At 39.4% G+C, this 16,718-nt stretch overlaps 1 protein-coding gene across 6 annotated transcripts in view; it reads left to right on the forward strand.

Moving 5' to 3' along the window:
• The window catches only part of CACNB2 (calcium voltage-gated channel auxiliary subunit beta 2), a 247,575-nt gene that overhangs the window by 10,039 nt on the left and 220,818 nt on the right, over window positions 1–16,718 (forward strand). For all 6 annotated transcript variants that reach the window (XM_063413356.1, XM_063413311.1, XM_063413330.1 and 3 more), the window contains one exon: window positions 804–896. In XM_063413356.1, coding sequence (XP_063269426.1) covers window positions 804–896 — 93 coding nt within the window. The remainder of the gene's footprint in view (window positions 1–803; window positions 897–16,718) is intronic.

The following is a 16,718-nucleotide window of genomic DNA, read 5'->3' on the forward strand; positions in this document are numbered from 1 at the left end:
AATTTAATGTAAAAATATTTATTGATGATCCACATTTAATGTACAAAACAAATACCTTTTTGTGGACACATGCATGCATTTGCTTTGTTTCTAAACAATGATTTTCTGTGTCTCTGCACCATAGTTTTAAAGTTTTGCTTCAGCCAACCATAGCTTTCTCCTCATGTCTCTTTAAATTCCTGGTAGATAAAAGTGGTGCCTTGCTTTTTTTAGTAGCGTATTACCCCTTTCCCAGTTACACATGTAGTCCTTTTTTATTGTTATACTGCTTTTACTTTCTTGAACTTATTGTAACAGAGTTCTTGTTGTAAAATCTCCCTCAGTTGTAAGATTGTATCAACAAGCTGTGTGTCACTTCTTGCTGTTTAATGTTCCCTCAGCTGACTTGGCTCCTGGCTGGGATGTGCTGGAGACTGTTCCAGTACCTCCTTCCCTACCTTGTTTATTAAACTAGCTGCACAACAAACTCTACTTTTAATCACTGTGACTTGAGTGAATAATGCTACATCTCTGTGAGTCTATAAATACTTTTCTGAACCCAAATGTGAAAAAAAAAAACCAAAAAAAAACAACAAACCCCATCAACAGCAAAACATTTAGGGCTCAATTGACCAAGCCTGGTGAGCACTTGCATATACATGCCATCAGTTACTTACTGAATATGTGCTTATTGATTGGCACAAAGCTGATAATCTGAATCCCTGCTAGCCTAGGAGGCACTGGAAGCTTTCTGTGAAACACAAACTAATGCTGTAATGCTGTCTCTCTAATCTGTGTTTTGTTCTTTGTTTTTTTTTTAACAGTCCTATGGTAAAGGGGCAAGAAGAAAAAACCGCTTTAAAGGATCAGATGGGAGTACATCTTCTGACACTACCTCCAACAGTTTTGTACGCCAGGTATGGGTTTTCAGCTTCTGAGAGGGTGGATGGCTTTCTGGTGTAAATGTTTAAAATATATTTTTTAATTTTTTTTTTTTGTAAGTTGTCAACTCAGAGTGATGCTGTACTCTGAGAAATAGCAGAAGTCTCTTCTGGCACAATGAAAAAATATTTGGTTGCTATTGTTTTGATCTTGGCATGAAAATACTTTTTCATTTCTCATTCATTTCCATGTATAGCAGTTATCCTTATTTTTGTTACTCTAATGCTATCGGGTGATTAAAGCTGGAGGACGAGGCAGATGGAAGTGCCTAAAGTGGCAACATTTGGAAGAAAGACCCAAAACCCTACCAAACCTCAGGGTTTTCCTGCTTAAAATAGTGCTGCATGAGGCAGTGTTAACCTAGATGCTTTCCTCCCACAGCCCAGTGCTATTTTAGGGCATGGGTTGGAGGGGAAATCCCTGGCAGCATTTGTCCCCATGGCACTGATGCTGCAGAGAGCCTTTAGGAGAGGGGGCGGTGGTGTAGGCTCCCATGCCCCTGTGTCTGTGTGTCTCCTTCAAAGGGAGAGATCCTGGTGGGACCTCATGGGGATCCCAGAGCAGCGTGGGTGCCTGCAGGACAGCTGGTTCTGGCCAACAGGGGGTATCTGGACGTGCATCCAGAGCCCAGGGTGGCTCTGGTGCTACTGAGACTGTGCTTTTGAGGAAGGATGGTCTGTGCCATTGGATGTGTGGCTGACAGCTGGGAGAGCAGAAATGGTACCCAGAGCACCACAGGGACTGAGCCTGTGCAGTCTGAAACACAGTTCTCTATGCCCAACTAATTTAAAGCTATGGTATTCTCAATGCAGACTTTGCCATCTTTTTCAGAGAGATTTGAAATTTGGGAGCTTTCATAGCAGAGTTTTGGATATTTTTTACCGTAAGCAGGCACCACACCTCCTCCTCTACTGGCTTGTTTTGCATGGTTCTTCATCCCAAATTATTTAATGACTCCATTGATGTTGCATTGATTGTATCAGTACACATATCTTTAAAAAATTCTTCAGCTTTGTCCTGCTGTAGTTGTATTGGTAGTTTTTTTGGTCAGCTGTGGATTTGACAAATTCAGGCCCTTGTTATATTTCAGTGTCTGTTGGACATAGACAATAAATATTAATTGATCATGGGAGTTTTCAGAGGCAGTAAACTTTATCAAGGTCGAAACCCTGGACCAAGTAAATTACTTGTTTGGGAAATTTTGTCCTGTCTTAAAATACTGTGAGTCTAAGTAGTTTGAGAGTAGTAACAGGATCTCTCAGTTCCAAGGAATCTTTGTAAGGAATTCTGTGTGGCTGTTTTCCGTAGCTCCTTGTAGATTTTCAATTCAGCCTGGAACATTTTTAGCAGAGTATGTTTATGTTACACCAGCTGCACATGCTTCTTTGCCTTTCTTGTTTACCGCAATGAAATCTGAAGTTGGTCCCAAGTATCTCCTCTTGCTCCTCTTGTCATGGTGAGGAGCAGGGCAAAGAGGATCCACAAGGAGGTGGATCATCAAACGAAGCAGTGGTGCTGAGGTGGGTTCCTGTAGTCACTGGAGACCTGGTTGATCTACAGAGTGTGAGGCATGACTTATCAAATCTCCAAAACTAGCATAGAGAGCAGGTTTGGTGAGCTAAAGACTAAGTGTGTCTATATCTTTCCAAGGGCTTTAAAGGGAGTGTGACTTCAAGTGTAGATTTTTACAGATGAGATGTATGTATTTCCCTGAAAAAAAATCAGCAGTTACTCTAGAGGTGTAATACAAATGATTGAAAGGTGAATAGGCTTCTGTGAAAAATCAGAGATTTCATGGATTGCTGAAGCAAAACTCAGTTTTGAAATGGTATTGTCACTGAAGATAATGAAGGGATGGTAATGTATAAATTAATGAATGAATAAATATGTTATGTGAAATTGTCCAGATTAAATGTTAAAAAAATCTCCACAAAACATTATCCTAGCAAGTAATGTACAGGCAGAGCTGTTCAGGGTGTAGCAGATGTATGAGAGAAATGCCTCTTCACAGTTACTGCTGGGACGTTTATGTCAAAGCTTGGATTCCATCTTCAACAGGCTTTCCTGCTCTGATTCTTCTCCTGGGACAGCCTGGTTTCTCTTGCACTAAGGAAGAACTGCCACCAACATGGCCAGGGTGCCCATTTATTTAGATATGAAACAGAATGGGAACAGAGTTTTCTGCTGGCTCAGCTGCTTTGTCCTTCCCAGAAACTCTCTTGGTCTACATATTGTTCATCTCCAGCTATCTTGCAGGACATTTTATGTGGTCTAAATGAACATAATTGTTTTTCAATAACCATTTTTTGTGGGGAAAAAATAAATCCATTTATTTTGTGTTTCTCCAAGATGGATGAAAATTGCAGAAAAGCAGGGCAGATGAATTTAAACCCTGCAGAGTCAATGATGTACCGTTAATTTCCTGTTATTTTATTTTAATGCTGTCTTAAAACCAGGAAATAAGTTCTTGCTTAAATATGAATTTGTGGAGTTGTTTAATGAGGGCTTTGATCTAGACTTGGGATACACACCACCTGTTTGTTTCAACAATGCTTATGACGCCTATAGCTGCCTTTTGTTTCTCCATCCTCCTTTCCCTCCCTTAGTTCCTGTTTCCTTTCCTGTTTGCTTTGTAACTTCTCCTGCAACTTTTATGTGCATCTCTACAAGTACTCCCCTCTGTGCTGAAGAAGGAATCCTGGGGTTGTCTTGAACATTTATCACCAGGATCTGTCTGCATTCCTCATAAAGAAGAAAGAATGTTTGGAAGGTGCTTTTGTGTCATGTTTAGCTGGGGGAGCTGTGAGAGGTGTGCAGGTTCTTGCCATAAATATTGATGGAAAGTGGTAGTTCCTAACACAGAAATATGTTGTGGCTGGAGAAAAGAAGACAAATACATCTAGTCCTAAGGAAATGTTATGCACAATGAAGGCAATTGAGGTATTTGGCAAGAGCAAAGATACAGGATTCAGTCTTTTGAATCCACAGAGCTGCTGCAGGAGGGAGAGACTTCATGTTTATTGCTAACATTGATATAACTTTATTGTCTGGGTTTTAGTACTTCCTTAAGGACATATGCCCCTCTTGCTCCAGTATATACCTGGCAACTTTCCTGCCATGCATACCACATGCTACAGTAATAAAATTAATGCCAATTTTGTACTCTCTCCTTCAAATGAAACTAAATAACATTCCAATTGCTTAAAAACTCCTGCTGTTGTATAAGAATGAAATGTGCTCTGCACAGCCCTGTGTGCAATGATCTTTTCCATTTAAATCTCTTTTGTGGAGTGCTGAAGTAGAGCAGAGCAATCTATCCAGTATTGTTTCTAATGATGTGTATAAAAGAAGACTTAAACTGGAGCAAGAGCATTTGTATATAATATATAAATTAAACCCCCATTCTTTTCGGTCCAGTTAGAGTTCCTTTGTGCTGTGAATTTTATGTCTTGATATAGATTTTTATTATAATTTTTACTTGTGACACTATAAAACCAATGAGATTTTAGGGGAATGTTTGGATCATGTTCTATTTGTTTGTTACCAAAAAAAATGTTTGTTTAGTTTTGTCTCCAGCATGTTATTGATGATATTTGAGCTTAAAAAAATAACAACAATTTGGCCTTCTTTTTATTTGCTAGCAACTACTGCATGTCTTTTCAATAGCAGGAGAGGGAAATTTTTTCTCTCTGTTTTCTTGTGAAGTTGTATTGGCAATTAAGCTGTGTATTTGGAAAGCAGAAGCATTATTGCACACCAATCAGCTCCTAACTGAATGTAATCAGTTGTCTTTGGGGAACTGAAGGACATTGTGTTATATAGTTTTTCATCATCTTTTTTGAGCTTTGGAGTGATAAGCAGCTTGTTCTTAGGGTTAGTTATGAAAGACTGAATTGGATTTGATCTCTAGTTGTTGCCATTTTGACTGATGCCTGGTAATGATTTTGTTCCCAAGGGTTTCTTCAAAATACAGATCAGACAACATATTTTGCACACAGCACTATGGCACTTCCCAGGAACATTATTTTAAGCAAATTGCATGTTCTGATAGCATTACATATTTGGTGGTTGTGCTTCTGGACCTGTCTTGTAAAGGTTTTATTTTAAATCATAATGATTAATCAGAGAGGCAGTCTAAGTTTTTGGGATTTTTATGTATTGCAAAGGCAGATTAGATTGTGAAATAGGCTGTTGTCTATGGACTGGCTTACAGAAATATTTAAGGTTTTACAGATCTGTTTTTTTTCCTTTAAATATTGGCTTGATGCCTGTTATACTGTGTTCACTCAAAAACACAGCTATAAATAATTATGTAGGGAATTCATTATTCTTCTGCTTTCCTCTGAGGACGTTTGCCTAGCTGTGTAATTACCTATTGAATTTTATGAATGGTAAAACTAAGATTTGCTCTAAAAACCAATTTGAAAATATTGACTTAGTTTTGCTCATAAACATGCCTCTTCATCTTGATTTCGCCCGAGAATTGGGCTGTGCCAGAAATGTGTTCCTCTCGTTTTAATTGCCTTTTTTCTTCTAGATGTAGAGGTTAGCTTTGATTTTTTAATGTTTTCCCTTTTCATGAGGGGAACAGCTTATGTACTCTGTTCATAGATGCAGCCTGCCAGTGAGGCTTTGCATTTACAGGCTGAGCCACAAAGAGCTGGTGTAGAGTGGGCACAGATATTAGCTTTGGTCCTCATGCCCAGTACTAACCATCTTAGGCTGAAAACCTGCCTGCATTTAACCCTCTAGGACTATTCCTGCTTCTCGAAGACTATGTATGAAAAAGATTGTGGCTAGCCAGAAAATCTAAATAAATTAAATAAAATTACAAATAGAGTTCATTTTCTAATTAATATATTCTTATATCCTTTGTGTGCCTCAAATTATGAGACATGTTTTGATTGTAGAGAAAAAAGGAGCTTTGCAGACTTGCTATTAGCTTTAAAAAAATGAGGTATGTGAGGCACTTTTAGGGGTATTGAGCAAATACTGATTGTAATACATAAAAATGTATACCTACTGCTCAGCTTAATTTTCTCGTCTCCTGTTTCTGATACAAATATCTGGGGTTGTTCTGTTAGATTTTTTTCTGCTCTCTTTCTGCAGATTTCACTGAAAGCCACAGCAGTGATGCTTGTGGCCTGTGCTTGCTATTGTGGTTGCATTGAAGCCTTACACAAGTGATAAATTCTAGAAAGTCTGGTTATTTCAAACACACAAAAACTGTTATTTCATGGGGAATTGATAGAAATGTGTCGCCCTATGTTTTTCTCCATAAATTGTAAGTTATTGAAAGAAATGCATTGCACTTGGATAAAGCCAGCTTACAGGGAGGTTGGCACAGGGAGTGTGATGTCTGTTCTGCCCTGTTCCTCTGGTGCCAGTGGGAGCAACCAAACTTTCCTCTGAAGGCCAGTGTGTGACTTTAAAGCCTGGGCAGGCAGTGCAGTTTCAGGGTGAGCTGCTGTTTGTATTGAGCAGTGTGAATCAGTTTTTACTCAAATCCACTGAGACTGCCTTTATTGTGATACTACTCTAGGAGTAGTATTTGCATGGGAAAGCAACTGTTTTATGTACTTCTTGTGTGAAGTATACCAAGTTCACAGTGCGGTGAGGAGTGCAGGGATTCCTAAGTATAAGTCAGTTCTGCTGTTGATGTAGAGTTTCATTTATGGCTCATAAATTAATAAGTAAATTGTTCTCAGTTCTCAGTCATGTGGTAAAACGCAGCTGGATGGGGAGGGGGAGGAGGACAGCTCTCAGAAGAGACCTGGATTGGGAGCATGGGGCTGGAGGAAGGGAGTGGGGAGAAAGGGACTTTCTCTTCTGATGGCACTTGTGCAGCTGAAGACATGGGAGAAAAAAATCCCATTAGGCTCACTGAGCCTATTCTACCAATTCCCCACGATTTCCTCGGCTGTAGTAAGAGTTTGAAAAGTCTCCTTTTTTGGCGTGGAGAGAATAGAACAGATGCCCCTATAAAGCATGGGATTTTGGCAGGCATGACTGGAGGGGAGATGGCTGAGAAAAAGCCGGCAGAAAGGAAGTTCATTTGTGGACTTCAGTTCTTTCATGGGCCCTTTTTTGCCTCAAATGGTTTCTAAGAATAGAAATCAAAATGTTGCCATGTGTTTTAAAAAACCGTGCACACCCTCAAACCAAAACAAACAGGCAAAACATCTTAATGCTCTTCTTACACTTCATTTATGCTTCTTGTAGCAGGGTAAAAGAAAATTACGGGGCGGGGGGGGGAAGCAAAATGTAATGCTTTATTAAAAACAGAAGGGTAGGAGCTCTCTTTATAGCCTGGAATGGGTGTATGTGTTTGTATTAGTCTGCTTGCAGCTGAAGTCAACACATCCTTTTCCAAGCAGTGCTGGAAATTTTGGAGGTGGGGCCCATACCTGATGTCTGCTGAGCTGACTGCCAGCATTGCTTTGGAGCTTGCTGGGATGATGGGTGGGTGTTGAGAGGTGTCTGAGAGGTCATGTGTGGCCTGCTGTGAGAGAACAAGGGAGGCACGAGGGGGGCAGCTGTTGAACCTCCTTCTTTGGCATTCCCATTGCTGCAGGCTTGTGCTTCTCTGGTTCTGTAGGGAGAGGAGGAATGGGGCTTTCCAGCTGCTCCACGTCTGCCACAACCAGCACTCAAGTTTGGCAGCATCAGATTTTGTAGTGAGGCCTTCCAAAAGGTGTGACAGGACTTGTGCATGGCTGAGCCAGGGGGTTTCTGCAGGTGACAGAGCTGCCTCCATGCAGAGGAGGGGAAAAAGGAGGCCAGGGCTTGGTTGCTTGGGCAGGCAGAGATGTGAGGGGTTTTTAAGCATTTAGTGAAGCTGGTGAAGGTAAAGGACGATTTTGGCAAAGATACAGTTGGAGACTCTTCCATTAAAGTGGTTGGCATATGGAATGAGCAGAAAGCCTAAACTGGGTTAGGCTTAAGCCTTTCTCTCTGGCCAAATATCTTTATGGCTGGTGATTGCTCTCTGACTGTCTCTATCCTTCAGTTTTTTTCTAATCAAACTGGGCTTGCAAGAGCTGAACCTCTCAAAAGCCTAACAGCTGTGCTGGGAACCTCCTTGCCTGCATTTGCTGCTCTCCCCTGTGGGTATAACAGGAGCTCCAAGGAAAAACTACACAGTTTTAAACAGCTAAGATCAAAATTAGCAATAGGATTGAATGAGAATCAAGTGTTTTGTTTTATTTTGTCCCCTGCTTCTCCCAGAAAGCTCAGTGTGGTTTCTAGTTCTTGTGTGCAGCATTGTCTGTAAATTTGTGGTGAGATGCAAGGTTTATTATATGCTATCATAGATGTCTTCTAGTTATACTAACTACAGGCATACAAAGTATTTGCAATTGAAGAAGGTTTCTGATGCATATATTTAATTATAGGTAATGCAGAGACTGTAAAAATGTTTTATGAAGATAAATGCAGTATTTTTACTTATGGGCTTATCTAATTGGAAATTTTTTTAACAAGGCCTTAAAATATGGGGGTTCTTTTTAGAAATAACATGTTTTAAGTCACTTGCAAAGTTCAGTTTATAATTACCTTTTAGCCCATCATAAGCAGTTGCTTAGTTCCTGAAGTGTTTTTGTAATTTTCAGTACTGCATTGATTTTCAGGGTTTGTATTTACGCTGTGTGGTTTTGATTGGGAACAAACGCCTAACACAAGGGAACAGTTTGATCCTCTGTAAAGCAAATGTCATCTGCTCCAAAATGCAAGTGGATTCACAGGAAAATAACTGCTGGCTGGCCAATGTGCAGCAAGCTGCTTCAGTTTCTCTCCATCGTGAGGATGAGCTGCTCCCAGTTGTTGGCAGGGCTCAGGGAGTAAATAAAGATCCTTTGCAATTAGCCAGGGGGATTTACTGAATCTTTTGTCTTTCACAATACTCCACCAGTACATTCCTGCTTCAGCTCAGGAGTGCTTAGTTTTGTCCCTCACTAAATAGATACACTGTAAAATATATGTGCCATTTCTGTTCAGTTAGTCACAAAATTGCCAGTTTTATGGGCAGTTGCAGCAGAGAGCTGTCTTCTCTTGGGCTATGTGTTTAGACAGTATTTCCAGTGCTGATTATATGTTCCTGTACACTTGAATGTTGCTTTTTTTGTGTAATCCACTCAGACTTGGCTGGAATACTAGGTTCATTTTACAATTATTTGCAAATCTTCTCAGGAATTTACAAAAAAATGTTTTTTGGTTATCAATTTGTAGAGTGGCATCCCTGTGAACACAATTTAGTGAGTGTTGTTTCTACTGATGGTCACATAATATTTTAGTTCCCAAACATGACTGGCCTGAAAAAGAGTAGGACCTTAAGCAAACCTAGGTATATAAAAACACTTTCTTAAAATCTGATATTGTAGAATATATTAATTCTTTTTCCTCTGCCAAAAGAAGTAAGTAATTAATAATACTCTTGAGCTGTGCAGAATTATTTCTAAGCACCATATGAACCTGTAGTCCCCTATGTGTTAAATGGTTTTAATCAGATGGTTTACTAATAGGATAACCAGGTCTTGGATAGGAAAGAGAAGAGATTCCTGCCAACTGGTGGGGAGCTGAAAGAAGGGAAGGATGAATGAAGTGAAAAAGGTGGGAGAAAGATGAAGTGAAAAAGGAAAAAAATATATATGCCTTTGATATTCTTCCTTCTATTGTCTCCACTGGTGTTTTCAAGTTTTCAGTTGTTTTGCAGATTGAACCTGGGGAGTCTGTTGCAGGATGAAAATTAGCCTTCCCTTTTATGCCAAATTACCTTTAATTGCTGTGTCTTTTATGTTAGAAATATAGCTTTAATCCATGGTTGATCAGAAGGTTCTCAAAAGTGTCCTTATCAGATCTTGCTTTTGCAGGGACTGAGCTGAAGGCAGATATCATTGTTCCTGTAGAAACAGTGAAGCATAGCTGGCTGGGTTTATTTTTCCTACAAATGGTGGAAAGTATAGCATATGTTCAGTAATGTCCTCTTGCTGCTTTTCTAAAAACGTGTTATTGCATATATATTTCTCTGAAAAATCAATCACTCTTTGTCCAACTTCTTTGACCTTATTTAATTTTTAGGATTTCTTTTGAAAACAGTAATATGTCAAGGAAATGTTTATTTATAATAAGGAAAGATTAAAGACTGTTTCAGCCTTGTCCTTGAAATAATTGCTCAGAAAATTGCCAGGGTTAGTAATAGAGTTTAATCAGGAGTTGGTTGGTTTTACACATCTCTTTCCAACATTAGCTACAATTTATCCATCATCTGCCATTTAAACTGAAATGGAAATAAGATGCTTTCCTAAGCTGCTTGTATTGTTAAATAAAATGCCAAAATAATATGTTAAACCAAAATTCCCCATGCTTAGGAGAAATAATGTTTGTTCAAACTCCATAAGCAGTTTGAGGATATTAAAGATTAAAATGTGTAAAATCTTCATGTTTCTGCTGTTATCTGAGAAAAGTGATCAGTATTTAAAATTATATTACAGACATGGCAAAGAAGTGAAAGCAGATCAATAGATTTGAACAATTGTGCTGTTACTATACTTTGAAATCTGAATGTAGAGAATTAGTCAACACTTGACAAAATAAATGTGATGATAAAGTATGGTTTTGAGATAAAGCCTTGGAATGAGATGACACAGCCAAGTGAAAGCGAGACAGCATCATTTTGAGGCCCAAGAAGCAGTGATTCATTGGAGATAGTCTGGAAGAATTGGCAGTGTGCCATGTGCTTTTTTTTATGGAAATAATTTAACTCTGGAAGGTTGAAGATTTTTTTCTAGTCTTACTGATTAACTGCTCACAAACAAGAACTACTTAGACCAATACTTGAATTTTTTTCACAGTTCTCAGCCTCCATATGATATTTATTTATTTATTTTAGATAGATTCCTGGCTATTTGAAGTACACAGAAGTATCATATTTTGTCTTGCAAATTTTTCCTACTCAGAGTTCAACTCGCAACTTACATAGTTTGGTCCTGTTAATATGCCTAAAAGTCAACGTGGTAAAATCTTGTTTTACACAGGATTTGGGATTTAATCTGGTATTCCTTCTATCAGAAATCTGCTTTCTACTGTGGCAAAGTTCTTTGCATCAGCCCAGAGTTCAGTCCTTACACGGTTCTCAGAAAATCCTTTGGTCCCCTGTGACATGTGATGTCACCCTCTCTTTGTCATACTACACCCTGTGTTTTCTCTCAAAGCAGGGTCAGCTAAACCTAGTGTTTATTTCCAGCATGCATCAAATGTATATCATTTGGAGAATGTCCTGTTAGTTCTTAAAGTTTTGGAAGGGTAAATGGAGCCAAAAAACACTGGAAAATGTGTATTTGTGATACTGCATCTCCTGCTTGTAACTGTAGCTATGGTTGGTTGATTGTTGATGTGGCAAAGCACTTGTTGGTGGCTTACATTTAGCTGGGAGTTACTAATAGCCAGGGGAAATGAGGAGATGAAATAATAATGAAACCCACTGTTGCAGTGTCTGCTTCATTAAATAAAAGAGAGAAACTTCATCCATGGGAACCAGCATACGATGTTACGATTTTGGGAGACATGTGCATACTTGTCCTTCTATCAACACTGCAAAACAAAAGCCCCAGGCCCAGTTCTGAAGGGTCTCTGTCTTCTCTGATGGTTCCCTTGGGGTTGCTCTGAAATGAATCTCTTTGCTTATGACTAAAGACTGCAGAAGTTGGAGGTATTGTTCAGAAGGTGGCATTGATCTTTTCCATTTCTCTAAATTTTGTGCTGTAAAGTACTAACTTGTTGAGACCTTCCAGTGCTGTTGGTTCTGCAGGCTGTTTGCAAGTAAAGACAGACCTTGGCCAGATGAAATTATTATCTCTGCTGTTTCCATGACAGTTTTAATTTTCCCCCCATTGGAAAATTTGTAGTCAGCTTAAAATTCTGGATCAATTTACACATCCAAAAAGAAGAGTCCTTGATTTAAACATTGAATGGTCTCCTCTTATTGCTTGAATATTTGGTAGATGGACTTGGGGGAAATCCTATTCCTAGGCTGAAAAAAAATGCAGCAGGAAGTTTCTAGGCAGACTTTCTTGGCAGCATACATAATATTTTATTTTTCACATTAGGAAAGTTAACTGAATTTATAAGACTGGCATTATTCATGGTTTTTCAGAACACATGTTTGAAGTCAAGCAGCTGCAACTTACAGTTAATCTGGCAAACATTTACCTCTGCTTACTCTGAGTACCACTCAGGGATTTCTCTCTGCTAGCTCTTTATAAGGCTTTTTGAAAGGTCTTACCAATGTGGTACTGCCAGCTGTGGACAGGACCTTAACTTGGCCTTATTTGTACTAATGGACTTCCCTTTCAAGTCTGATTAACAGTGTATGCATAACTAATTTTTTCTGTGAAAGTGGTACTTTAGTGGTCACTCAAGGGTTGGAAATACAACTGCCCTTATATTTCCAGGAAGACAGGATCTGCTTCAAAATGCATCATCACTTTTATTATGTAAGTTATCCCCAAATCAGAACACTGTGAAAATCTGAAATGTGTATAAACCCCATCTCTGCCAGCTTTTGCACTTGTTTGGCAGGAATGTTGTCAGCCATGGGGGCAAGGAGACACCCTGAGACAGGGCAGTGCTGGTGAGCCATTTGCCAGTGCTGTAGCTCCCAGACTCTGCCTGTGATGGTGTGCTGGGCTGCTGGGGCTGCACAGGCTGCTCGCCTGGTGGCTTTGTCCCAGCAGCTGTCCTCTCCAGCCCCAGGGGGAGTTGCCTGAGGGCTGCTTTGGGTCAGGTGCTGCATGCTGCTTCAGAGGACTACAGGAATGGTCCTGTGGATTTTTACCATGCACAGGACAGCCCCTGGCTGAAGAGTGTGAGTGAAGCCCTTATCACGCCAAAAGCCATCAGAGCTGGATGCCTTAGTCCCTCTGGTTTGGCCCACACTGCGGGGAGCCCCTGGGTTGGGAACCCACCCTGTGTGCAGCAGGGCAAGCAGAGATGCTTGTAAACACCATTGTCTTTTTCCTCACCCCTGCATTGTAGTTTCCTTGGAAGGGAAGCAGTTTGCAAGTGTGTTCCAGGAGTTTCTGAGTTTGGGCAATGGCTGGACCATTTTCTCCCACATGAGATTCCTTCCACATGCTGACACCTGTCTTGTTGGCATGGATGTCCCCAGCTAACAGGACACTAACAGGAGACTTCGAATCCTGTTTTGAAAGAATGTTTTGATAAAAAAATATATTGTAAATCGTGATGTCAGCAGGTGTTAAGTATGAGATAGGTCAGGAAGCAGACAGAAATGGAAATGAGGTAACATGTCAGCACAGAGAAGAATCCCCAGCCTTTGTAAGCAGAAAACCCAGAACCAGGGTAAAAAAAAAAGAGAAATTTTCCCACTGTGGCCACAAATATTTTACAGGGTCCATTTGCTGTATAGAGTAGTCTAGGGATTTTGGAATAGAACCGATTTATCAGATTGCTAGCAGTCTGTTGTTTGTTAGGTCTCTAGGCACCATAAATGAGGGTGACTGAGGCATTTGGCTAAATGTTGTTTGCTCCTTATATGGTATATCATTGCCATTTAAGAGAGTATCTATTAATTACTATCCACTTTGCAAACTTGTCTGTTTTTTCATGAGAAGATAGGGTACAATTTGAACTATTCTATTTTAGAATATTTTTCTTCCTTGCTTTGATCCTGATTTTCTTAGGAGGAGAGGAGGACCTGGTACATAGTCTCTGTTGCTTAGCTCATTTTGGTTGCCTCCAGTGAATGCTGTTGGCATGAGGCAGGGAGGAAAGTACTTTTTGATCTCTCACCCGAGTTAGCAGCATTCTTGTTTGTGCTTGATGGTTATGGAGACAGACCATCTCTTCCAGAAGTGGATTTGTATTGCCTAAATTAGTCTTGTACTCTGAAGTACTCTGCAGAAGAAGGAATTGTAGTCCCAGTGAGTGCAAGGGGAGCATCAGGGAACCAGCTTTCTCCTTTGGCTGCCTGTGGTTGGTTGCTGTGAGCAGTCTCTTTTGCTCATACCTGTGTCTGATGCTCAGGCTTTCCTCTTGGCTGGTGTTCCTGGAGCTGTTTAGCATTAATAGCACCTGTTTAGCTATAGGGCACAGATTCAGCACACATTGCTATAGTGTTTTCTGTCTATACATCTTATTTCAGTGGAAACCTTTTGCATGTTCTGATCATATGTTCTAATACCTTTGGAGTGTAGAATACAGCAGCACATAAGCTGTTTTTAATTTTATTGCTGTTCTGCGTTTTGGGTTGACTCATTGCTTTGGAGACTGAGTTGATAAAAAATTTTTGCATCTCATTAATCTAATACTGTAACTCCTGAGAGACATTACACTGAAAAAAGCCCATTGTTCAGATGGTGCATGCTAGCTTTTACTCTAAGGAATAATACTATGTGCTGCATGAAACAATCCTAGGTGTAATTTTCTAGCAAATAAAAATAGAACACAAGGACTTCTTTACAGAAACCAAAAAATGATGCCTTGGAACTCAGACCTCAGGGAGAATTGGATCAAGAGTTTTTAAGAGGCTTCAATTTCATTCTGTTAGTCATACAATTCATTGTCATTAATATCAACCTTGAAGCTTTTCTGAACAGTGACATTTTTCTTTCTTTTTCAATATAAATCTAGTAGATTGATGACAACCACCTGAGTGACCAAGAGATTGATTTTAGAACTATTTTAAAGCTCTTGTTTTATGTAATGGTACTCCATAAAGTGACAGAATAATAATAATAAAAATGAAAGCCTTATACATCTTTGCTCCCCTTTAGTTTTATTGTTCTCATTTAGACAGAATTTTTAATGCAGAACGTTGCTAAATTAGCTACTTTTAAAATTATTTGAATGAAATTGATTATCTTGTTGTTTCACTATTTGTTTTTTTACTTTGTCTTGGAATATAGTGTCTCATGTCTTCCCTGCTTCCCTCCCCCTCCCAAAAAGCTCAACTCCAGAAGAGCTAATGAAGGGTCCCTACAATCCATTTTTGCATATAAAAAGTTTTGAAAGGGAGAAGAAACTGAAGATAATGTTTGATGTGGCAATCATTCCTGATATTAATTGTAATGGAATGTGTGTATCGTAGGAATGACAAGCAAAAAAGTAGGAAACAAAAGCAGTGGAGAGAACATTGGAAAACACTTGATCATAGTCAATCTTCAACCTCTCACTTCAAAGACAGTAACACTAGGCCAGTTTTAGGGCTGTTTTCTGGGATCTGGGCAGCCCAACTCCACGTGAACTTGAAGAGCTCCTATCTGGAGCAAAAGCTTGGTGTTTGCTGTAACATCCTGCAGGATAAGTGCCAGAGTTTGCAGCATTTTTGTGTCTTCTGGGATTAATATTTTTAGTGTAGTAAAGTTGTTATGGTAATATATTGAGGATGAAAATTCTGAATGTCGTAAAATGTATGGACAGTTCTTAAATAAAGCCAGACTTACTTCCTGGTTGTAATTTTTTTTAATGCTGTAAAAAGGCAGCATGATGAATTGCACATGCAAGTGAAGCTGAACTTTGCTTTTTTTACGTTGTCCATAGGATGTGTGTGTGTGTGTACTTGCTCTATTTCTTTTTGTCTGGAGGACATAAAAATAGTTCTCTTGCCCTGGAGTTGTGGCCAGATTGGTGGGCACCTGATGTGTGAATTTAACCCACATTTTCTGAAGGGCAGTGGTCCATGAGTCGCAGTGATTACTTTTATTTTAGCTCATGTAAACGACATCTGCTCTGTTCAACATTGTATGGATTCCAGGGACTTTCTGTTTATTGCAAGTACAAACTAGGCACAGAAATTCCAATTTAAGGAATACTTTTAAACTTCTTATAATTTGAGAATCTGACCTCCAGTTTAGGTTGGAGAGTATACCTACAATGCAATTCAGTCTAGTTGGTCATGTTTTAACATGTCTTGGTTCAAGCTAGAGAAATAGAAATGAGTAAGTGAAGAACAGCTAAATTGTAAGAATGTAATTACCCATAATTGTGGGAGAATATTGCATAGACAGCAAACTTCTGTATTTGTGAGTGACTTTTCTTGATCTTGATGAAATGCAGACTTAATAGACACAAGCGAGAGTGGCTGTGTCTTGGAGGAAAGGCTCCTGCCCCCTTGAAGCAGAGGCATGTGATGCCTTGCAGTGACCAGTGTTGCAGTTCTGCATGGGCTGTGAGCAGCCGTCCTGTTACACAGAGGGGATGTAGAGGCACTGGTTTGTAACCAGTACATCCTACTCAAATCTTTCTTTTGAGCCCTGCTTTGTTTCACAGTACTTTATGCCATTGGCGTTTGATTTTTTTATCCTATGACTTAAAATCTAGCTACTATGTTAAGAACAATAGTAAAAGAAGTGTCCATTGTTTACTGAAGAAAATCTAAAATGGTATGCAATAAAGTTTTTTATAGTAATTTTTTACATATATATTTTATTCAAAACTTTGGGAAAAAAAATCTGTGTGCCCTACTGGTGCTCTCCAGCAGTTCTACATCTAAGCTTTATATGTTGCTCCACAGTTGCTGTGCTCCAAGTCTTTCCCTTGCTGCCTCTACACCACATTTTGTTATGCTTCTGTGTCTTTAGCTGATAATGTACAGCTATTCACAAAACAATTATCAAAATGGTGACATTGAACACTGTACTTAGTATATCTTTTATTCTGGAGTCATGCTTTTTTTTCTGTTCCTTTTACAGAGCTTATGCTAGTTCTTTATTTATTCTACCTGTGGAATAACCTGGACTTTCCACACTTATCTAAACATGCTGGCTGCCATGCTAGGCTAC

This window comes from Prinia subflava, chromosome 1 (assembly GCF_021018805.1).
Source record: "Prinia subflava isolate CZ2003 ecotype Zambia chromosome 1, Cam_Psub_1.2, whole genome shotgun sequence".
Taxonomy (NCBI): domain Eukaryota; kingdom Metazoa; phylum Chordata; class Aves; order Passeriformes; family Cisticolidae; genus Prinia; species Prinia subflava.